This window comes from Meleagris gallopavo, chromosome 1 (assembly GCF_905368555.1).
Source record: "Meleagris gallopavo chromosome 1, MGAL_WU_HG_1.1, whole genome shotgun sequence".
Classification (NCBI taxonomy): Eukaryota; Metazoa; Chordata; class Aves; order Galliformes; family Phasianidae; genus Meleagris; species Meleagris gallopavo.
This window is the reverse complement of record NC_139404.1, coordinates 82,346,863-82,370,912: the sequence shown is the minus strand read 5'-3', so window position 1 is coordinate 82,370,912 and position 24,050 is coordinate 82,346,863. Positions and strand designations below refer to the sequence as shown.

The 24,050-nt window shown below is 41.2% G+C and overlaps 1 protein-coding gene across 6 annotated transcripts in view; it reads right to left on the bottom strand.

Annotated features, from left to right (window-relative positions):
- The window catches only part of NME7 (NME/NM23 family member 7), an 89,750-nt gene that overhangs the window by 8,033 nt on the left and 57,667 nt on the right, over positions 1 to 24,050 (bottom strand). For 3 of the 6 annotated variants that reach the window (XM_085238093.1, XM_085238104.1, XM_085238116.1), the window contains one exon: positions 8,951 to 9,058. In XM_085238093.1, coding sequence (XP_085094219.1) covers positions 8,951 to 9,058 — 108 coding nt within the window. Of the gene's footprint in view, positions 1 to 8,070; positions 8,175 to 8,950; positions 9,059 to 20,653; positions 20,732 to 24,050 lie in introns of those variants that run through there. The other 3 variants (XM_085238098.1, XR_014886901.1, XM_085238123.1) reach the window with 3 other exon arrangements.

Below are 24,050 nucleotides of genomic sequence, written 5' to 3'. Positions count from 1 at the left end.
TGTTGAATGACGAATGACTTCAATTCTTTTCTCAATTACAGCTGGTATACAGTAGTCAGTCACTGACAAAAAAAAGGGGCTAACCCAATACAGACAGTACAAATACAGCTGATCATTTGCCTATCTAACCTCTGAAGCAAAGCTGGGAGGGTGCAGCTAGTTGAGGGGAGGAATAGGAATTCATGTTAAAATATATTTGCAACACACAGCCATGTGCCACAGGAGAACAGCGCTACTATTACAACAAGAAAAGGTGAAGGACTCTGTGCTTAAGAAATAAAAGGAGATTCTGAGCTTCTACATAACAACAGTACCCACTTATTGCTTTTGCTGTAGTAGGCAAGGTTTTTTCTATTCTTGCTTTAGTCTGCCAAAGAGCCATTGAGTTGCAGCTTAATTGCTGTTATGTTTCAGGTGGAGGAACATGGAGGGCTAAAGGAAGTAGGGCCTGGGCTTTTGGGCTCAAAATGAGGGAACAAAGGTAGCAGCTGGCTCAAAGCCACAAACTGGGCCTCAGACCAGTTACTAAGAAGCATCATGCCTTCTCTCTGCCTTGACCTCCCCTCCACAAAATGACCTTGCTCAGTGCAACATGGACAGGTGCCAAAAGCCGAGCTCACCCAGGTTACCTTCAGGAGAAGGTGAGACTCAAAGAGCTGCTTGATTGACACTCACTGGCTGCTCCTCTCTAGCACTCAGAGAGCTCCACCCTGGCAGAACGAGGAGGAACCAAACCTTGCATCTCACCCACAGGAGGAAGTACAAGGGCTGAATTATTTCACTACTCTATTTAAACAAGATTCTAATTTAGTTTGCCTGTCTGGCCCACAAGCATAATAATTATACAACTGATGTTTAAAATTAGGCTGCAAGTGACCCAGTATCATCATTTAAAAAAGAAAGAAAGAAAGAAAAAAAAAAATCGATCATTGCCAACACGTGTTCAAAATCCATCTATTGTTATTTTACATTTTCCTTTCTCTTCATATAATGATCTAGTGGGCATGGTGGTGATGGGGCGATAGCTGAACTAGATGATTTTAGAGATCTTTTCTCATTCTTTGATTCTGTAAGCCTATGGAAAAAGCTTACTTAATTCGCTGTACAACTGTATATACAGCCTCAGGAAATGTTTGGAGACAGAATTCCAGTGCTAACATTCTCTGATATGCAAAAACACCGCCAAACGAGAAGAAGTTTTCCTACACTCCAGATTCTTTCCTGCAGCTGTTGGATAAAAAGTGTCAAGAAGTTAAAACGGAGAAGCATTTGGAATCATAACAAGCATTACCTGACAGTACTCACTATAGAGCAGAGAGACTAAAATTTCCAACTGCGGCCAGAAAAACCTATTGCTTTGATGAAAAATTGCAAAAAAAGAAACAACAACCAAACCTTCCAATTTTTCATTTCTGTTCACTGGAGATGATTAAAAGCACCTTACTCTGGATTATGCAGCTCAGTGTGAGCCCCTAATAAAAGGCTTCATTGCAAAATTGCCATATGACTGAGTGAAACAATGACTGCTTTATTAATATTTTAAAGGCTCTCGAGGGAAATGCTGTACAGCTGAAATGCCCTCAGTGAAAGGTTCATTGCCATGCTATGCACTTCTGCTGTGTAATGTTTTACAAGCCACGCTGCCCTGTGAATGGAGAGAGTTAGTTCTCAGCTGGTAGAGGCAGCTTGCATAATGCCAGACAAGTTAATCGATAACAAGCAATACAGGAGACCTTTGTTCAGAATGTGACACACACGAATTCCACACTAAGCACATTGACGCCTCTGAGAGTTACTCATTGACATGCTGCATTAAACGGTTTGGACTATACCTTGGTGCACCAAAAGATGAGTTTAACAGAACTTCATCCCTCCGACGTCTTCTGTCCTAAACCGCTGTGTTACAACCTAAAGGCAGCGATCAGCTCATGGCTGGTACAACAGCATTTCCACCCTGCAGCACACCCCCACGTAGAGACAGTGGCAGTGAGCAGGAAGGAAAGGAGCAAGCAGAAAAAAGGCAGGTTGGCAGGGAGCAAGAGTGCTCTTCAACAGGACTCCGTTCTGATGGAAATGGTTATGGGAAGCATTTGTCATGTCCCCCTGCTGCAAGGTGAGTGCCTCCTCATTCACTCTGAATAGCTCATGAGATCAGCTTGCTCCTCCCGGCCTCCTCAAATAAATGCAAAGGGAAAGCAAGAACAAGGCGTGCTTCTCATGGCACTTCTCTTGGAACACCAGACCAAGGTACAGCTGCCTTCTAGCAGGTGGAATGCATGCCGCATCAAAACCCAAGGGCAGCTCTTAACCCTTCAGAGCATTTAATTAACCCAGAGCCTAAGGAAAGCAATGCTGGTTTGCATTACCCACAGCACTGGTGTGGACTAAGCACAGCTGTGAACTGGCCCATCCTGTCACTGCTTATTGTCTGTCATTGCCTCCCGCTCTCCTGAGGCTGGATTCAGCCAGCTGAACTTCCTAGTTCCAGAACGTGGGCAAGTCTGTTCTCCAGGTCTCTGCCAGTAGTTTGTGCAGCTGGCTGATACCACGTGTGTGTTTAGAAACAGCAAGCCAGGGGAAAGAGCTTCCAGCAGTACAGACTACCTGCACAGCCGACATAGAATAATAGAATTGTAAGTTGTAAGGGACCTCAAAGCCCACCTAGTTCCAACCCCTGCCATGGTCAGAGCTGCCATGCACCAGCTCAGGCTGCCCAGGGCCCCATCCCATCCAAGCTGGCCTTGAATGCTCCGGCAATGGGGCACCCACAGCTTCTCTGAGCAGCCTATTCAAAAAGAAACCATCAACCAATCAACCAACCAAACACAAATCATCTCTCAGAAGACAAACACATCCCATTCTTCTTGATAACAGCAAAACCACCCCCACCTAAAAGGTTATTTTCATATCTGCAGAAGCCACAAATAGCTCAGAGGCAACGGAGAAGGCCAGCAAATGATCCTGGAGGAGGTTCTCACTACTGCCTGGCTGGAAGGCTGCCTGTGACACTAAAAGCTGACCCATCTGCCTCCGCAGTCCCCCGAAGACAGTGCCTGACAGCAACTGGCAGCCACACAAAAACATGCACATCCTCCAAGAGGAGTCAGTGGAAAGAACATCCACAGATGCAGGCACAAGGCCAAGAAGAAAGCTGGCACATTCTCCATATAAACTGGCTTGACACCTCAGTCCGCTCTACTGTTTCATACATAGCCTAGAGGACACACACTCCCACAGTAAATGCCATGTTATCGTCCACTACAAGAATTAGTCATCTAATAACATATCTCCCTCAGCAAAAGCAAGGTTATCCCACCCAGAACTCACACACTACTGGACTTGGTTTAGTGGGGAAGTATTGGTGGCAGGTGGACAGCTGGATTAAATGATCTTGGAGGTCTTTTCCAAGCTTGGTGATTTTATGGTTCTGTTTTGAATCATTTTGTTGTTTATCTCACTTATGGCAGCATCATCTATATGTACACATAGATATATATGACTATAAGGCATTTTTCAATAATGCAAAGAAGCTGCAGGAGACTGACCCTACCCAAACACCATGACACGGGAACATAGAGCTTGTGGGGACAGCCCGGACACGGCAGGTTGCACCTCAGTGGAGAGACCTTTCAGACAGCCCACAGCTGGAGTAACCTATAGTCCCTAGTGTCTGGCTACAGTGCAAATGCCCTTAAGGAACCACTCACAAAAATACCTTGAATTGCATGGCATGGGTAAAAATTTACAGGCAGAGCATGATAAAACCTAGAAATACTTGTTTTGTAACAACTACAGGTTTAGGATAGCAGATTTTTAATGGCTGCAGATGAGTGGATTCCTGCATAATCTGGAAGATGTTCTGCCTCGTGGAGCTGCAAGGAACTGAGGTGTGCACACAGCACCACCTCCTGTGGAAAGTCGTACTCACTGTACTTCAGCAATGTGAGATTTTCACAGACTGATTTTTAATTTTCTTTCATTCTGTAAGGGCAAACATCAATTGTGAAGTCTGGTAGCCACAACACGTTCCAGAGTGCTTCAACTAAACACAGACCAGGAATGACTAATTTCAAAGAACCTTGTTTGTCCAGGGAATGCTGATTCATTGGATCTGATGGTTTGCCAACGCACCTATTTCAACAGCACTTTTTACCAGAAATGTTTCTCAGGTCCAAGACGGTGAGTGGAGCCAGAGCAATCTTTTCACTGCATGCACATGAAAGAAACACATGCAACACCGTCTCTGGTGTGTTGCTCAGATTCAGAAAAAAATGTGAATCCAGGTGAGCACTGTAACTGTCTAAATGGTTGAAACTGTGCCTGCTGTTTAAAACAGAAAAAACCTGCCAAGATGTAGACTGGAACCTGCTTTGCATATGAGAAACAAATGTAAACGCCTGCTCTGAATGAATATCCTAAGCAACATTATCAGTTCACCTGAAAACTAAAGAAATTGAGGTTTTAGCCATTACCTGTGAAACTCCAACATTTCATAAATACTCCACATCTAATAGATTTTTTTCCTTACTTCCTCCTTTCTCTCCTCTGCCCATTCAAATGGAAGATTTACAGGAGAGCTGTGAAAATGGACTGTTCTGAGCTATTTGTGTCTATATGCTGTCACTTATGACAATACATTTTGTACTGTTACAAGGACACACACGTACATGAAATCAATAAAAAAGTGCCTGGCCCAGTAAGTCAAAGTGCTCTTCTAAGTGGCTTCAGGGCTCGCTCCTCCTGTATCAGCATACTAATAAAAACATTAGCTACTAGAGCTTTATAACTGAAAATACACTGTTTTTTCCACATGGCCAGTTGTATTTTAGACTCACTGCATCACCCCTCAGCTGCGGAGCCCAAGTGAGTTATTCATTAACTCTGTGATATGTTTCAGTCACTGCCCAAAATGTGGAGTAGAACGTAGAACAAAGATAGGACTTAAGGGTCAAACTAGTGGGAGCAAGTGCTGGTGTTTGGTTTTTAGGGTTTGGCTTGTTTGTTTGTTTGTTTTTTAGATTAAAAAGTGAATGTTCCTTTTTCCAGGTCCATGAAAAAGAGGACCAACAGAAAACACTGGAAAACTACTGCACTACATTAATTACATATAGTGTTCTAAAACTACGCAGGTAAGCTGACCCTTACTTAGTTAATCAGCCCTTGTTCCTGGAAGTGTTGCTCCATTTCCTCCCTTTCTTGATTATGATTCTGGGGAGGAAGTTCATGCCTTCCCTTTCTACTGACCACTCAGTATATGAACCACCAAGGAGATCAAGAATCTGACTATTAACGTCAGAAAACATCTGATCTTCAACTACCTATCCCATCTCTCTGAACAGTTAAAGGACATTGCTCCTTTTATGGACAATCAGCCAGCAGTTGTCACTATAAGCACCTTTAAAATCTCAGCTAGATCTTCAGCCATAGGTGATGAAAACTGTGTAGGGTGGTGGGAAAATATTAAAATATGCAGTATCTGGCAATGAGGATACCTGAGTCCTCAAGAAAGCACTGGTATGTTCCCCTCTATGCAGGAATGCATCTTTATTGTGCTTCAGTAAATGCCATGCACTTCAGGTACACAATGGGATAGTGAGTTAGCCAGGCATCTCCCCTTTCCATACCCATTTTGTTCTGGAAGATCAGAAGTTCCCGGAAGAATTAACATACACACATCAACCTCTTCACCTTCCCAGCAATAAAGCAGCAAGAGCAGCAGTCCCTTTTGGCCACTTTGCCTCCAAGCTCCTAGGGGCAATGTTGATCCTGAAGATGCGTCACAGAACACGTGACCACAACAGAGTCTGGATTGTGGCAGGGACCCCCAAAACACTGCATTAACGTTAGCAGCGTAAGTACTCAATGTACTGGCCAGCTCTCTGTACAAACCCACAGGGCTCTCTGCAAGCTCAGAGTTGTGGAAAATCCACTCTGCAGGCTCTTCAGCCTGTAAGGTGAGGCAGTACTGGAAATGGGAGCATCTGGAAAACAGTGATTCAGCCATAAAACATGGTCAAGGTTGCACAGAAGCTCTGAATCAAAGGTAGCAAACACCATTATTCACTGTCTATCAGATTGACTCTGTCTGCTTTTGGGGCTGTAACAGTTGGCTAAGGCCCACCTCTCTGACTGACCAAGAGTTTCGGAAAGATTACATCACAGCATCCTCTTTCCAAAAATACTTATTGGGTTTAGGGGTGGTGCAAAACTTGACAGGATTCAGAAAAGAAATTAAACCATTTCCTGTTCTGCAAATTAAAATAGAATATAGAAGGTGTATGTGGTAGGAAATAGAGAAAAAAAGAGGCTTTAACAACTTAACGTCATTATTTGCAATAATGATTCTGCAATTTGCTTTCTAAAACTAGTTGCACTTATTTTTGCCTTCTCCAAAATGGAATACTAAGTCAGAACATCTACATACAGAATAACAGTGCCAAATAGTTCCATGCCAAAATTTGAAAAGGGGTTTGGCCGAACTCACATAAAATCAGCACCAGAGTTAAAAATGAAACTCTGAAGTTCCTAGCTCTTGTGCCTGACTTCAGGGTGCCAAATTCACCTTTTAAAACAGCAAAAAAGAGCGCAATAATCTGCGTATAGTCTGGGGTTTTGAACTATACTGGATGATACCTGTAATAGAGTAGTAATCCAGTACAAAAAAAACAATGCCACCTGAAGAAATGAACGAGATTGCTAGCGATTATATGCTTTCGTTTGGGGTTTTTAAAAGGATTGTTCATCTTTGTACTGTAAACCTAATAGGTCGGATTTATTTCTGAAATTTCAGTCAATGAAATAACAGCAGTACATTTACTCCAATCTCCCCCTCTACTAATCCCTTGTCCTACAAGGATACCGTAAAGTTTTTATCAGAACAGCAGCATTAACATCTCAGTAACAGTTACATCTTCCAGGACACAGACATAACAAATGCACACAAACTACTCTGAAAGAAGCAAATCCCACTGCTACATTTGGATAGGGAGCCAAGGTAGGACTGCCAAGCTCATTCTCCTCTACAAGAGCTTTATCTATCCTGGGTTCTCCCCCTCTGAGGCTAATCACTCTGTTCAATTCAATATATTAAAATATTCAATTATTCATTACAGAATGAAAACATTCTCCACCATTCATTGAAAACAGCATATTTCCTGGCCCAGGAATCTTTGGCTGAAGTTTTCTTCTGTGGTTGTCCTGCACGCCACAGCATCTCTTTGCCCAGGACATACAGCACTATTACAGTTAATGGGGTTGGGCAAGGGGAAAGCCTGGCTTCTGCATGCCAAGCAAGTGAGACCTCTGTGACTGATTTTAAGTACAAAAAGCTTATAGAGGAAGTTTTTTTCCCAAGGATCACTTCTGAGCACACTGGATCATTTATTTTTCATAATTCGCGAAAGCTTAATCAAATCCAGATCCTTACCTACATTTTCAGGCACCTCCATTTCTTACAAAACACAGAAAGGAGGAAACTCCATAAAGTACAGTTCTGACAGTAAAAGGCTTTCATATAATGCTCATTTGTCAATCAAATTTAAGCATTCACTCAACTGATGCCCTTTACCACTGCTGCTTTAGCCTGGACTGTATAGAAGAAACTAGAAACATGAAGAACCACATTCTGTATACAATTACGCCTATGGTGGCTGTAAACTCAATTTAAACCATCAGCAAAATGGAGTTATAGTTGCTCTGCACCACCAAACAGCATACAGGAGACCAACAGTGAATATGAAAGAGAGAGTTCTGCTGAAGTACTAAAATGCTGTATCAGTGTTAGTGAGATTCTCTTTTTTCTTGTGGATTACGTCTTTTTTTCTACTGCCATTTAAAAGAAATAACTGATAGATCTTAGGTACATGATGACAAATAACTGCTTGCTTGTTTAAATCCAGACCCCTTGCACAGAAATTAGAAGTTGCCAACTTTCAGTGCCAGCTTGGAAATGGCTTAAAAAGCTGTGACTTTGTTGATGTTGGCTGCAATTTTCAATTAACACTATGCTATTTTTTAAGTTAGATGCAATTTCCTGTCAAACAGCACTTTAACCCACACATCTAATTTTACCTCATGATGGGAGATCATGACGCAGTTAGCTGCTCTTCCTCCCCTCACTTTTGGCCATATGAAGTTATCCAAGCTAGGAAAACTCTTGCTGCTTCATCACGTTGCTATAGTTTAACAGCAAACCACTCATAAATGCTTGTAGAAAGTATGGTAGAAGCTATGTACGCACTGAAGAAACATATGCATTGATGAAAAGATCCATCCAAGATACACTGACACACTACTTCAACATCTCTTGTCCAGACCTCATCTTTGGGGCATGGCATTAGGTGACTGAGCTTGTTCTGCCTTTACAAATTCCTTTAATTCATTTTTTTCCACTTTATTGGACTTAATGAAAGCATACAAAGCCAAACTTTTAGTAAGTTACTATAAAACATGGGAAATACCATATGATATGCATAATTATGCCCCATGTATCAATAAAAAACTGGTGCCTATGTGAAGAATTTGAACCTTTAGTGCCTGAAACATCCCAGGCCTGTCACAAGCTCTCTGTTGGGACATACCAGACTGGGTGTTATAGTGGTCATCCAAGCAGAGGCCATGAAGGTGTCCTTGCAGAAGCACTGCTAGATGTTGGTGTCCAGTTCAAAAGATATATTCAGCCAAACAGAAGACTCAATTTTCATTTCACTAAGTATTCTAGCATACTATGTGTGTTCAAGAAAAGAGCATAGATCAAATTTTTACAGTATCTGAATTAAATAAGTTCATTGCTCTTTATAAACTTTTTGCTTTTGTTTCTCAGTGATCACTGGAATCCAGCAAAGCTATTCTACAAATAAAACACTTCAACAGCTTAAAACACTGTCAAGTGCAGTTTTTCACCTTAAATTTCCTATGATATAAAAGCATATGTTTATCTAACAAGTCTTACCTCCAGAAGTCCATCTTCTGGTAGATCTGTGCAGTGGACAGCATTCTGAATCTTGTTCTTCCCAAAGATAGCACGCAAAGTTCCAGGTCGGAGATAACGGGCTATTTCCTATTAAACACAAGAAAATCAAAAGACTTTATGAACTACATGGTGCAGTAGAATCTTATAATGCAAAACATTATTGTGACGTACTAGCATACGTCTGGTACACCAGAAAAGAAAACAAAGAGGGTAATTTCAGTTTGAGCTACTCAGGGACAACTGCTAACAAATCAAGATCAAAAATTGTGAAAACTGTCTGCTTGAAACTGGCCCAATTGAGGCAGGTTAGTTGGAATATAGGATTCTCCATATTACACATACTCCTTCCTAGCATTTGTATTATTATAGTTAACTTGTGTTAACAATTTTGCAGCTCCTGAGCACAGAATGTGCTAGTACTTAGCGAGCAGACATCAGCACAGAGCCTGTAGACTGCCTCCATGAACAATGTACTCTCTTCCTCAGAACCTGATATTGGTGACAATGAACTACTGAGCAACATTTCAGCTATCCAATGCTGCTGTGCTTCTGTGACCCTGTGACTACCATCAAAATAGTTCTCAGTTAAGGAAAGATGTTGTCTTTGGTTTGATCCTTCTCAGTATCACTCCAGACTCTTTACATCTCTCTGTTCTTTGTATTTGACATTTCAACCCTCTTTCTTTATCTATACTCCCAAACTTTTTCTTGGCCTTCAAGAGTACATTTGATTATTATAGCAGATACCGCTCAGATCTTGAAACAACAATCCTCTCCCATCTCTGCTATGGTGAATTTCTTATCTTATACATCACAGGACTGCCTTTGTTGGCTCTTACTCCCACTATGCTACTTCTTTCAAGGCATACTTCAACCCTGCTGTACTTCTCTGCACAATCACCTTGCAGACTTACCTTTTGACCCATTTCCTATGCCAACCACACCAAATCTTGTTGATCTGTCCTCCCTGCATTATTAGAGAGTAATCACTTTGGAAGTGGGTAGCATAGTTTTACGGTGTCCCTCCCAGGTGTTTGCTTTGATGTCTCAGTTGGTTATTCCTGACCCTACAGCCAAATCACCAGACTGGATTGTCCAAGCATTCCTTAACTATTTGTGTCAAGGGGGTTCAAAGCAACTTCAGTAATGGCTCTTGGCTGACCTGGAAATCTGTGCACAGGTACAGATGAGAACCACCTGCACAACGCATGCTTTCCTCTGGGAAGAAATGAGTCCCACAAGAACTCAGAAGAGCATATCTGCCAGCACTCTTCAGCCACTTTCCAACTTCTTTCATTTGTCACATCTCATTCCTAAACTAAAACAACTGGACTTTAAGGGCAAGATCTTCTCTTAGCCCAGCAAGCCCTAGCTATTTTCCTATAATAATAATTAATAATTATTTCCTGTAATAATAATCTCTTACCTAATAAATCTATCTCTGTTTCCAATGCTGATCTGCTATACATCTAAAAGACAAAATGCTTTAACACTTGAAGCATGTCTAACATGGTAAAAGTTTCAGTTCTCCACTACTACATTACTGATCATTCAACATCTTTGAATATGGATGCCGGGGATATACTTGTGACATCAAGCAAATTTTTCTTTAAAGATTCAAAGTTTGATATTAAAAAAACAAATAAATGAGCAAAAAACCTCCTTATGCTCCTCGCTAAAGCCTTGCGATGAGAAAACCTGCTGGAGAAATGGAAGTCATACCAGCTATGTAACACTTCAATCAATCACTTCCTTAAAACAACTGCTGATTCCAGTTAGAACTAACATGTCAGGAAATTGGCAATAAGCTTGGGAATATTACAAAAAAATGTTTATGGCCAAGGAACGTTTGGAAATACTTTAGTAAAAGATAGCTTAGATCTCAAAAGCTAAACAGAACATGAAACACCTAACTTTATCTCCCATCTATCAAACTCTTTGGCTGAAACTGTTCCCTCCTCCCACAGGTCCAAAAATGATACTTCTTAAGAAACTTTCCCAAGTTTTCCCTCCTTTCTCAAAAGACTCATTTTTGCTTTTTTTTTTTTTCTTTAAAAGCAGCAATGGCCATTTGCCCTTAGCTCCCATTTCTGCTTTACAACTTTACATCAGAAGACTCTGCTTTTGTTCTTCACTCGGACTCAGCTCACTCTCACTAGGGCTGGCAAAAGCTCCCACTTTTGGAGTATATGACCTCTTCTTCTTCCTCCAGTTTTCCTACATGGGATATGACACGTTCTCCTGCTCCCTTGAAATTCATGAACCTTCCTGCACAAACAGGGACTGATTCTGTTCTGTCTGCCAATGGATTAGATTAGAAGGAGACAAAGATAGGTGTTGCAGCTCTTTATGTTGTTAGCACTTGATTAAAAAGAATCTAAATAAATCTTTCTGGCCATCAGTTAATAAGCAGAACAAGAGGTAGGACACTCTCCATTTACAATTACATAGCCAGAAGAAGAAAACAAGCATCAATTCCAAAGCGTTATTAATCTAACTCTTATAACACACTGAGAAACCTCCAGTAAACAAAATAACAGTAAAGGATAGGGATACAAACAGCTGTATAAAGCCCATGTACAGGTGTTTGCATGTATGCGTAGCTGGAAATCTTGGGAATGTTTCAGAGAGGTGGGAAGAAAGTTCCTTAAGAGAATTTAGTCCTCATAGCACATCTTAATATACACTCTTCAGCTCTATGACAGGATCTTGCTGAGCACTTTATTTATAGTGCCTTATATGCAACAACAGAGACACAAATATAATAGCTGTGGGTTTTTTGTGTTTTTTTTTTTTTCTTTTAACCATTTTTTATAAGTTTGCTGCTGAGCCTAGTTTTAGGAATATGTTTTGCATAGTCATTTTCAAAAACTTTCTCAAAGGAGCTAAGGCAATGGCTTCAAGTTGTGCCAAAGGAAGTTTGGTCTGGATGTCAGAAAGAATGTCCTTATGGAGAGGGTGGTCAGGCATTGGAACAGGCTGCCCAGGGAGGCGGTGGAGTCACCATCCCTGGAGGTATTTGAGATGTGGTGCTTAGGGATATGGTCTAGCAGTAGACTTGTAGTGTTAGGTGAATGGTTAGACTTAACAATCTTCAAAGTCTTTTCAAACCTAAATGATTCTATGATTCTGTGAGGGTAGAATGATGGAAGAGTTAAGAGCAACTCCAGCTGTTCTACCATAGTCTAAGAGAAGAACATGTGTGTGCGGGAACTTCATACATGTATGCAAATGAGAATGCTACAAATTCACTTCCCCCATGAAAATTACACTATGTCTGCAGCAAAGCAAGCCATGCTAGGCTCCATCTTCTTGGAACTCATGCAGCAGATTATTTCATCACTCCTTACAGACTGGGCCCTACAGCCAGCCCTTTGAACAGCCTTATCCTCTTACACAAGCTACAGACACCTATATTTCATGTTTCTATCCAACTCTGCCCTATGAAAATACTGCTTGTATGAAATACTTATAATGTGCTAAAATCTATCTCTATATGAGCGGAAGGAAAAAAAATCACCAGTGATATTGGTAGAGTAATATGTCAAAATCAAACTGAAAAATCATAAATATTCTTCATGAGCAAGGCTCATGAACCACTTGTCCTTCAAACAACTGATTTTTCATGTGCTGGAGAGGAAGTTATTTGAAATGTTAAAATACATTCCAGCCAAAACTGCAGATTTCAAGTAAATTAGCCAGATTGTTTTTAAAGCATCTGCTTTATTTGGATGTCTGGAATGGCAGAAAGGTCACTGTACCATGCATTGTTGTTGTATAAATAGCATTCAAGCTAAAACCAAAGCTGCAGTCACTGGCTCTGTGTAGCAACCCTTTCCTCCTTCTTCACCAGAAAACCACACAAACCTTGAATGTATCAAAAGCACACTCAGAAACTTTTACAGCCTAAAACTGTGTTCCACTTAAACATCAACTAGAACAAGGGAACCCTGACAATCCATTGCTAGTTCTGTTGAGCGAAGCAAAATAAAAGTAAGAGAACTCATGATCCATCCCTCACCTATTACAGCATGCTACCAGAGCAGGTCCATTCTTTTAGGTTTGCTTTCAGGACAGCAGCATTGAGAGGCCTTCTTGTGCTTCAAGAAACCCTGCACAGTCCCCTCTAAGCTTCAGCAAAACATCCTGCTTGCCTTCTTCTGAGCCCTAGCTATGCATTGGCTCCTTGCTTCTCTCAGCATTCCTCATTTATCACTCTTCCTGAAAGCTTTATGATGACTTGGTCTCCCACTCTGTACTCAGGGTGTTTCTTCCTTCTCTGCTTCTCCATGCTCACCCGCTGTCATGAAAGAGATGGCCTGTGAGGGTGCTGTATGATTCAGAAGGCAGGAGGCAGAGCCACGCAAATAAAATAGGTGCTTTTCTCCTTCTACTGACCAGCTATGACTTTTTTCAAGAGAACAGAACTCATATTAACAAGAAATAAGGTAAATTTCAGTACTTGCAGTGGAATTTGTCTGATCTAACTTTAGTCACCTGAAAGCTGCTAGCAACTGAGCTTCCTCTGTATCGAGTGAAGGGTGATAAGCCCATTCAGAAAAGGATTCCTTTGCAGCACAGTTTGCAAGGCAGGTAGGATAACTGTCTTCTCTTCCCATCAACACAGCTTTTCAGTGGGCTCTCGTCTGGGAAGATTTTAGCACCAGTCACACAGCACAGGTTGCAGCAGGGAGCTGCACAAAACAGTCATTCTGACACAAAAAGTAAAATAAAAAAGCTAAACAGCCTCTGTTATGCAGAATGCAATGCTAGACCAGTGTTTCCTGTAATGGTTATTCAAGTGAAAAAACACCAGAACAATACTGTTACAGTGGGAGCAACTTGATCAGTCTGATACATTCTCCTCGGAAGCTCTCACCCTAAGGCAACGGCTACGCTGTCAAAATCACATTTGCGTTCACAGATGATCTTAAGCACAATATCACAAGGGCTAGCTTGCCTCAGCTTGCTTTGTATGCATTCTTCGCAACGCATACTTCCTCCAAACTCTAGCCAACCATTTTGATAGGGGTGTTTTCCCCATCACCACGTCAACTCTGACCTGGCTGACACTCCCCAGTTTCATACAATGAGCCACCTTATACTCAACATCACTCACAGCAGAAGAACGTGACATCTTCATGCTCCTTCATCAATCTGAAGACTGCTTAACACAGTAAATGCACTGCTGAGCCTTCTACCTACATTACTGAGAGAAAAGCCTAAAGGAGATGGCACTGTCACCACTGTAACTGAGTAAGAAACCATTTTGCCCAGAAAGCTGCGGCCCTTCTGTTGATAAGTACTTCAGAGACTTTCTAAATACAAAACAAGGTCAATGTTAAAGAGAATGCAGCTGCAGGTATCCTTCAGCTTTCATTTTATAAAGCTAACCAGAACATAAGTCTCTTGACAGATTGATACATTTTCTTTTTCCACAAGAGCTGCAGCAATGTCATGCACATATATGGACTCAGTATCTAAGGCCTTACACACACAACTAGGGGAGTCAGTGTTATCAGAAACTCTTTTGTGTATTCTGCATATCATAAAAAAGTTAAACCAAAAGAATCCACTCTGAACACACTTACACATACCCTTCACCTCTCAATGTTTTTTCAAAAAATGAACTGATGTACAGATCCTCAGGAGTATAGAAAGGCAACACTGAAATTCTTTATAAAATTAAGCATAATCTTCTATCATCTGAGCACTACACATATGACCTAGACATCCAAGCTGTCTTCTCCTGACAGATGATAAAATATTTACGTTCCCGATCACTTACTGGATGTCATCATTAATTGAGCAAAGTCTGTGTGCATACAGTTACATTTTTGAAGTAGTGTGGTTGTAAAGGTTTGTTCAGCAAATTCAATGATCAGAGCCAGGCAACAGCAACGTTTTCAGCTGCAAGGCTATAGAAAGTGCGTCAGAGACTTGTCTTCTGAAGTCAAATAGTTTTGCAATGGTAACAGCGAGTAATCAAATCATAGTTTATTTTGTTACAAAAGCCCACGCTAGCTTGGGTAAAAAAAAATCCATCTGCTCTTCTGTTTACTTTAAAGTCAGCCTACCTCTGAACTAAGTGCTCTGCAGCCCAGTATCTTCTGGAGTTTTTGTTAACAGCCCTAAAATTATGTTCTGTACTCCAGTGTTGGCAGGTTTTTTTCTGAAACTCACAAGTCTGCAGAAGTTGTTATACTGTCTGTTTCTCACCCTGCATCCCCTTGAGGCACTATCACTCTCTCCATTTCACTCCCACACACATTCCCTATGGAGCCTCCTCACTGGCGGCCCAAAGGTGCCGCACCAACTCTCCACAGACTTCTCTGTGGGCAGCAAACGTGGCACATTTGCCAGCCTGAGATAGCATTTTTGCTGGTCTTAGCACTACCGATTGATGTATGAGCAATTCAAATGATAACCACCCTGCTCAAATTTATTTACTGTTGTATTTATGTGCATATCTGACACAGCTTATGGGCTTAATTTAGGTAAGAGTAAGAAGCCACACTTTGGAGTTCAGTCTAAGCTAGATTTGATGATGTTTTGAGGATAACTGACGTACCAAGTGTTAGTTGGCCACAAATTAGGAATAAAGATAAAATATCTAATTATCTTGCTTTACTGCTGGGGTGGAATAACATATTACATTACTCAACAAGCTGGAAAAAGCATTTAGTAACTAAAGGGCAACTATCTTCACAAGACATCAGAAAATACAGTATAACTGTAAACTGAATTATTAGTTACATTACTTCAGGCTTTAAAGATGAAATATTGGTCTTACTGATCCCTTTCCACCGCCTTCAGTGCATCCAGAATTTCATCCATTTATTAACTCACATGTAAAACAAGGATAAAAAAAAATACTAGACTGCAGGAGATATTCTGTGATATTAATCCATGTTAGCAAAACATACAGAGTCTCCAGTGAAAGTCACTATGAAACTGCAAGACATTTTTAGCCTGCAGATATCTTGGCTAAGTTTTTCCCCCTAAGAATAATTGCAAATTACCTTTTTTTCAGAAATTATAGAGACAGAATTTCACATTTGCAAAAGCAGTCCAAATATCTAACTGACAGACTGACAGAGAAAACTGCTTCTAAGCCTCTACCAAGATTTCCCAACTTGAACCATCCACTTCGACAGAACATGCAGACCTTTCTCACGTAGAGCTTAGCAACAGAGAGTGATTTCCCTTCCACTCTGCACCCTGAAGCCTCTCCTAGCCAATAGCTATCTTTTCCTTGGAGGCAGTAGCGCTGCCATCTCTTCCCACACAGTTGTGAACAGTCCTGTTCAGATGAAAGAATCAGTCATTATTTTGTGTAACAACTACATTCTCTAAAGCCCCTGCTGTGTTCAGGACTAGTTGTACTAGTGAGCATTCCTATACATATCATGATCAAGTTCCCAGTCTGAAAACCCTGCCATATGAATAGGCAGAAGAGCAGAAAATATGAGGAAAACGGAATATGAAGACAGAGAGATAGCAATTTCCTAGAAGCACAGAGAAATACGTACTTCACAAGTATCATAAGCTCAGTATCTAGTTCTTAGCTAAGATCTTTCCGATCCAGTTACTCAACTATTCTCTCTCCTTGATTTAATGCTACTTTAATTGCAGTGCAGCACACTGTTGATAAGTCACAGTCTGCAAAATCCAGACCATTCAGGTCACCAAAGGAAAACTGAGAGCTACCATGGGAATATAGCATTGTTCAATTGGAAGGGACCTTGAGAGATCATCTAATCCAACTGCCAGATCAATTTAGGGCTAACTAAAAGTTAAAGCACATCACTGAGAACATGATTCATAATGACTCTTGAACACTGATAGGCATGGGGCATCCACCAGCTGTCTAGGAAGGTTTCCAGTGTTTGACCACCTTAAGAGTAAATAAATCTTTTCTGACTCTTCCCCCAGCACAGTCCTGTGCTGCTCCTATCTTGTCACCAGTGACTAGGAGCAGAGCCCAGCACCACCCTCTGCTTCTCCTCCTCAGGGAGCTGCAGAGAATGAGGACCTCTTCTTCTCTAGACTGGGCAACTTGAGTGCCCTCGTGTCTTGCAGCCCTGCTACCAGCTTATGGCCCTTTAGTGAATGCTTCCAAGTACCTTAACATCCTTTTCATATTGTGATGCCCAGAATACGCACAGTATCCAAGGTGAGGCTGCACTGATGCAAAATATAGTGCGAGAATCACCTCTTTTGAATGGCTGAGCATGCTGCGTTTAATGCATCTCAAAACTTGATTTGTCCAGAAAGATGTTGTGAGGGACAGTATCAAAAACCTTACTACGTTCCGGAAAGATTACATGCTGTGCCTTTCTTTCATCCACCAAGCAAGTGACCAAGCAACACCAAGCAAAGAGATCAGATTACTAAGGCAAGACTTCTCATTCATAAGTCCACAGTGACAATATCTGATAACAGCTTTGTTCTTCAAATGTCTTTCAGTACAGTCTTAAACTATCCCTTACACACAGTGAGACACCTTTACTTTGTTTGCTCTGCTCACCCCTCCTGGACATTAGATAGTTTTCCAGCACTCCAGTCATGGGACTCATTGCACTAAGTCTAACTAATTTCCATGTTGGAGCTCTGGGAAAGGACCAGAGCTTCCAGTTTATCCTATCTGTTCCTCCTACTGCAAAAGTTGGTAAATAAGCATTTCAGATGTGCTCCTGAGGCCTCAGGGCTCCCTAGAGCAGTACAAGTGCTCCTACAACTCTTGCCGCTTTCAGATGGTATCGTTCCATCCCAAGGCTTAGCTTCAGCATTCCTAACAGTATCCTACTCTTTCTCCATCTTTCCTAGTTCAAAGTCCTCTCAGTTAGTCCTGCCAAGTTACAAGCCAAGAAACATGGTCCCCATCAAGATGAATGGATTCTGTACCAAGATGATCTAAACCCTGGGGAGGCAGCAAACTTTTCTGAAAAGAGGGTCTGATCTGCAGATGGGAGCCTCTACTTCCTTCAGGAGGGAGTCACCTCTGACTGTAACTTGCTGTTGTTTCTTTGCAGCACTGTCTTGATATTACACTTGCTACGTGGGGTATTGGTTCATCTGACCTTCGTGGGAGAACACACGTAGATTCCTCTTTTTCTATCTTTTCACATCCCTTGCCTACCATACCCAGAGCCTCATGGTAATCCCACAAATATGAAGAACTCCTGCTCACGGATCTTCTACCCCAATCTCATTCTACCCTTCAGACCACTAAGTAGAATAGCTGCAGAGAAAAGGAAATCTTCTAGATAGATATTCAAGAGAAGTCGCACGTGGACATCAGATGCATGCCATCATACTGTAAATGAAAGAAGCTGCTAAAAATTCTTCACAGGTGTAGTAAAACAGAAGGAGTCAGCCTAAATCAAACAGACCAGCAAAAAGAACCCTAAATTCTTCAGGTTCTCAGCATTTGAATTACTCATTTTACATCCAGTTTTCTTAAATATCTTTTTTCTTGTTAATAACGCCCAGAGACAATAAGACCAGTGCTAAATACTGAAAACACTGACTGCAGCTGTTTTCAAAGCTGCCAGCAATTGCAGAGAGGAGAATTTAAAGAAAGTAATAAAAACAATAAAATATCCATCATCATCAGAAAAGTCAATCCAGACTATCTATTTATTTCTGTTACAGAAGGGAAGACTGAGATCCCAGATTTACTTTTGCCCAATAAAGCCATCATAATGTAGCTCAAGCAGAAAGTAAATTCAAATATGTTCTAGTCGCAGCACGTACATCTCACATTAATTTAATGGCATACAAAGCACCTACAGAATTTCAGTCCATATACACCTTACTGAAATGTATAGTCTAAGGATATGACTTATGCCACCTACAAAGCCAACCAATCTATCTTAGGGGAAATTCACCTGAGAAACTGATATATCTCCTTCTAGCAGTGATCAACCTCTCACAGATCAATTTATTTTGCGTACTCTAAGACCAATTTATCAACAAGAGTACATAAAATACACTATGATTTGCATTTCTTTTTCTGTTTGGTTATAATTAAGTCTACCACCTATTTATTAACCAAGCAGAGCTTGAAAAAGCATTTCTCTTTGATAAGAGCTTTTACAGACCTGGTCATCCTCCTCACCTGTCTATTCCAAGAGAACTTAATAAAAAAGAAAAGTCAGGGTCATCCAGGAATTGCCTGCTTCTAAGTTGCCAGCTGAAAGACATGAAATCTTTTGGGACAGCTGCAGTCAACTTCAGGATACACAGGCTCACGCCATTATCATGGTTATATGGAAAAGTAAGGGCACTACTACCTTTTCCTTGCATTTTTGTAATTTGCTCTGCTGTACATTTTCAGCGAGCACCTGTGTGCACTAACTCTAACTGCCTTCTACAGTACTCCGGAAGAAAGCCTTGCAGTGTGGCAAAATTCCAGCTTGGTGTATTATTTTCTTACACTGTTTTTCACTGGAGATAAAATTCATATTACTTCATAAATTGAAGTATACATAACAGTAGTACAAAACTACTGTGTTTCAACCTTCAGTTAGGAAGAGTTCAAGGGAAGGACAAGCCTATCTACAGTCAACAAAAGCCTGAATCAGGCATGTAAGGCAAATGCTTTTAATCTATTCAAATCAAAGATTCTGCAAAAACACAAGGTCACTGTGACCAGGATGTATATCTGTTCTACGCTAAGAAACCAGAGAAGGAAAAAACCGTTGTTCAGTGTGTAACAATAACATATTCTTCCCCAGACAGAGTGACGTCAGCATTTCCTATATCTTCTGAAAACACTGCTCCCTTTTTTCCAAGAAAGGACTAAGGTCATATGGAATTTTATTATTATTATTACTTTTTTTTTTTTTTTTTTACTTCAGTCCCTCTTTTCAGAGATTAGCTTTGTATATTCAAAAATATTGCTGTTCAGTGTAAAAGAATGATTTGCTGCCTACTATAACCAAACAGAACACAAGGGAAACAAAGAAAACAACAGCTTAGACTGAAATTAATCCAGAACTAAGCACATTTTCAAGGAGGCTCTTACCTTGTGCTTTTATGGACCGAATATTTCAATGAATCTATTCTCAGAAACATCAGGAACTAGGGAAGAAACCATCACAGAGTATTTCAAAGGCAGAAGTTTAAAAAAAAAAAAGAAAAAAAAAAAGAATGGCAGTCACCAACAAAGGTGGATCCCCCATGACTGCAAGAGGAGACTGTAGCCTGTGAATTCTGATGGCTAGATTTGTGTCTTATTATCAAAGACTGTATATTCACAAGGGGAAAGAATATTCTCATTTTTAGAATAGAGTATTTCAACTCTCCCATTGGCAAGGTAATCACATTTTAACCCTGTCTAGCAGGGAGAAACAAGCCCTGGAGAGAGAATTCTATAGGTCACCTTTGATCAGCCTGCCTGTGATAAAAGTACATTGTGCATTTGCTGGCATCAGGCTGGAGTCACACAATCATCTGGCATGTTATAAGCCTACCTTTTTTTCTACAGTAGTGAGAAACAAAACATTTTTCCCTCATCCATCTAAAATATGCAAGGAATGAGAGACAACTAAGATACTGTATTTTGAAAGATATTAGCTAGCTTTTTTCCTTTAAAAAAAAAAAAGCAGAACAAAAAAAGCAAAACAAATGTTAAATGAAACTAGGTAAGAGAAGCATTTTTAAAAAGTTACTTACTTTCAGAAATAATACATGGTCCATCTACATTACATAGGTCACTCCAAAAATAATGTCGCCTATTTATTTCCACGGAAACTACAACAGATACAAAGAACACAATAACACTGTTTGACACAGCAAATTCTCAGTTACAAAACACTTTTTTCAACGTAGTCACTACCATTAGCTGTGCATTTTCACCAGTGATAACAACAATCTGCATGCTGGACTCATCAAAATCTGCCACAGTGGAGGTGACCCACTGTTTCACGATTACTACTCACATCACTATTACAACATCATTTCTATGAAAACGTTCCCCATAAAGTCCATCCATCTTTCATTGGTCCAAACAGATGGAAGTCAGAAGGCACCAAATTCAAACTATACAGTGGGTGTGGTGGGACAGTCAGCCAAGATTGGCAGTGTGCATCAATCCCTTCCAACTGGTGTGGGCCTTAATGATATCGTGTTGCAGAAGTAAGGCTGTCTTCTTCTCTGGCCTGACTCTGGAAGATCAAGCCTTCAGTTTAGTCAGCGTTGTGATGCAGTGGCCAAAGTTGATTGTCCAAGTTCCAGGAAATGCAGCAAGATCCCAAAGGACACTGCACATCACTTCATCTGTTCAGGGCTATATCTTAAACTTTTTTTCTTTGATGGAAAATTCACATGTCGCCAGTCCATGGACTGCCATTGACCCCAGATCGTAGTGGTGACACCACATCTCATTACCAGTAATGATGTGATCTGGGAAAATGTCACCTGCTTCCGTGTCAGATGCCATTTTGTCAGACTGCCTCTCTACTGCCACCTGTCACATGACAGCAATATGTAATGAGGTACTGGTGGGATGGTTCAGCCTCTACTGCCATACGAACAACATCTACCTTTGAGATTGTGGGCCAACATCATAAAATAGGAGGCACTACTTTCAGCTTTAATATATACTAAATCCATAATTACTCTCTGAAACATAGCATACAGTGAAAGCTTACTGAGACTCTAAACAGAAAGATAAAGTACAAAAAGGTCATGGAAAAATTAATTTTCTAAAAAAGATCTACAGATGGAGAGTCAGAATCAAAATCCCTCATAATTAAAAAAAAACAGATCCCAAAGGCTGAGTAGACAAATTTATATGACTCAGAACATTTGTAAGAATCTTATGTTCATCACAGAAGCCTAAAATACCATATTTTTTAATAACACCCACCTATTGCTTTGAGATGCAGACAGTCTGAGTGTAAAGGGAGCCTTTACAATCCCTAAGACAATCTTTAAGACTTCCTTCACACTTACTGATAGACACAATTAGTCTTTGTGATTTCAGATCAGCCTGGATGTCTTTACCTTCATCTGTGAAATATCTACTGAACAGCACAAAAATTCTTAAGCAAGAAATAAAGTTTTCTTAAAAGTAAGTATTCTAAAGATAGTTTAATTCTTTATAAAATGGTTAGGCCTAAGATGTGTTGTAAGGAAAAGTCTAGAAAACGTAGCTTCAGCATTCTTTGGCATGTTACACATACAGGGGCAAAGCTAGGAAGTCTCTGTGGCAGCACAGCAAGTCAATGAAGATGGAACTGAACTTGGCAAGGTATTCCACAGGTATGTAGGTCAGAAGAGATGGGCCAAAGAGAGCATACCTCCTCTGCTAAGTAGCCAGTCCTCCTTTCCTACAACAGATACAGAGAAGGCTGAGGCCCTCAGTGAGTTCTTTACCTCCGTCTTCACTAGCAGCCAGGATTCTCGCATCTCTGAACTTCACATCCCTGAACCTGAACCTCTATGTAGGAACTGGGCAAGCAAAATCCACCTCACTGTAAGGTCAGAGCAAGTCTGAGACAGACTCATGACACTTAATGTGTACAAGTCCATGGAGTCAGATGACATGCATCCCGGAGTCCTAAGGGAGCTGCTGATGTGACTGCTGAACTGCTCTCCATCATGTTTGAAAAGTCACAACAAAGTCCTTCAGGACTGGAAAAAAATGGAAGATATTGCTCCCATTTACAAGAAAAGGAGGAAGAAGGACCTAGGGAACTACAGGCTGGTAACCCTTACTTCTGTGCCCAGGAAGATCAAGGAACAAATCCTTCTGGAAGACATGTTAAGGCACATGCAGGGTGATCTGAGATAGTCAGCATGGTTTCACCAAGTGAAGGGTGTGTCTGAGCAATCTGGTGGCCTTCTATGACAGAGTGATGGCATCACCAGACAAAGGGAAGGCAAGTGATGTCAACTACCTGGATTTCTGCAAGGCCTTTGACATGGTTCCCCACCGCATCCTTATCTCTAAATCAGAAAGAGATGGATTTCAAGGATGGATTGTTCAGTACATAAGGAATTGGTTGGAGTTTCGTAGTCAGAGGGTTGTGGTCAATGGCTCTATACCTAGGTGGAGGCCAGTAACAAGCAGTGTCCCCCAGGGGTCTGTCTTGGGTGTGGTATTCTGTAATATCTATTTAACATCTAATGACATAGATGACAGCATTGAGTGCACCCTCAGCAAGCTTGCTGATGACACCACGCTTAGTGGTGCTGTTGATATAGCAGAAGGAAAGGATGCCATCCAGAGGGACCTTGATAAACTCAAAAGATGGGTCTGCGTGAACCTAATGAGCTTCAACAAAGCAAAGTGCAAGATTAAAAGTGCACTTGGGTCAAGGTAATCCCAGATATGTTTATAAACTTGAGAGCAGTCCTGCTGAGAAGGACTTAGGGATTCATGAAAAACTCAATGTGAGCCAGAAGTGTGAGCCTGCAGCCTGGAAGGCCAATGGTAGCCTGGGCTTCATCAGAAGAGGAATGGCCCCAGGGCAAAGGAGGTAACAGTCCCCCTCTATTCTGCCCTCGTGGGGCCCCAGCTGGAATACTGCATCTAAGCCTGGGGACCCCAACGTAAGAAGGATGCTGAGCTACTGAACTGGATAAGGGGAAGGGCCACAGAGATGACTCAAGGGCTGGAGCACCTCTCCTATGAAGGCAGGCTGAAGGAACTGGGCTTGTTCAGTCTGGAAAAGAGAAGGTTGTGGGCACACATCATTGCAGCATTCCAGTTTTTAAAGGGAGCTTATAAACATGAGGCAAATCAACCTTTTACATGAGTAGATAGTGACAGGACAAGGGCAAGTAGTTTTAAATGAAAAGAAAGGAGGTTTAGATTGGACTTCAGGGGGATTTTTTTTTTTTATTGAGAATGGTGATGTGCTGAAACAGGTTGCCTAGAGAGGCTGTGGATGCCCCATCCCTGGAGGCGTTTAAGGCCAGGGTGGATGGGGCCCAGAGCAGCCTGATCTAATACTTGGTCTAGCAGCTGGCAACTCTGCCTGTGGAACAGGAGTTGGAACCTGATAATCCTTGAGGTCCCTTCCAACCAAATCCATTTAATGATTCTATGAAGATCAATAACCAA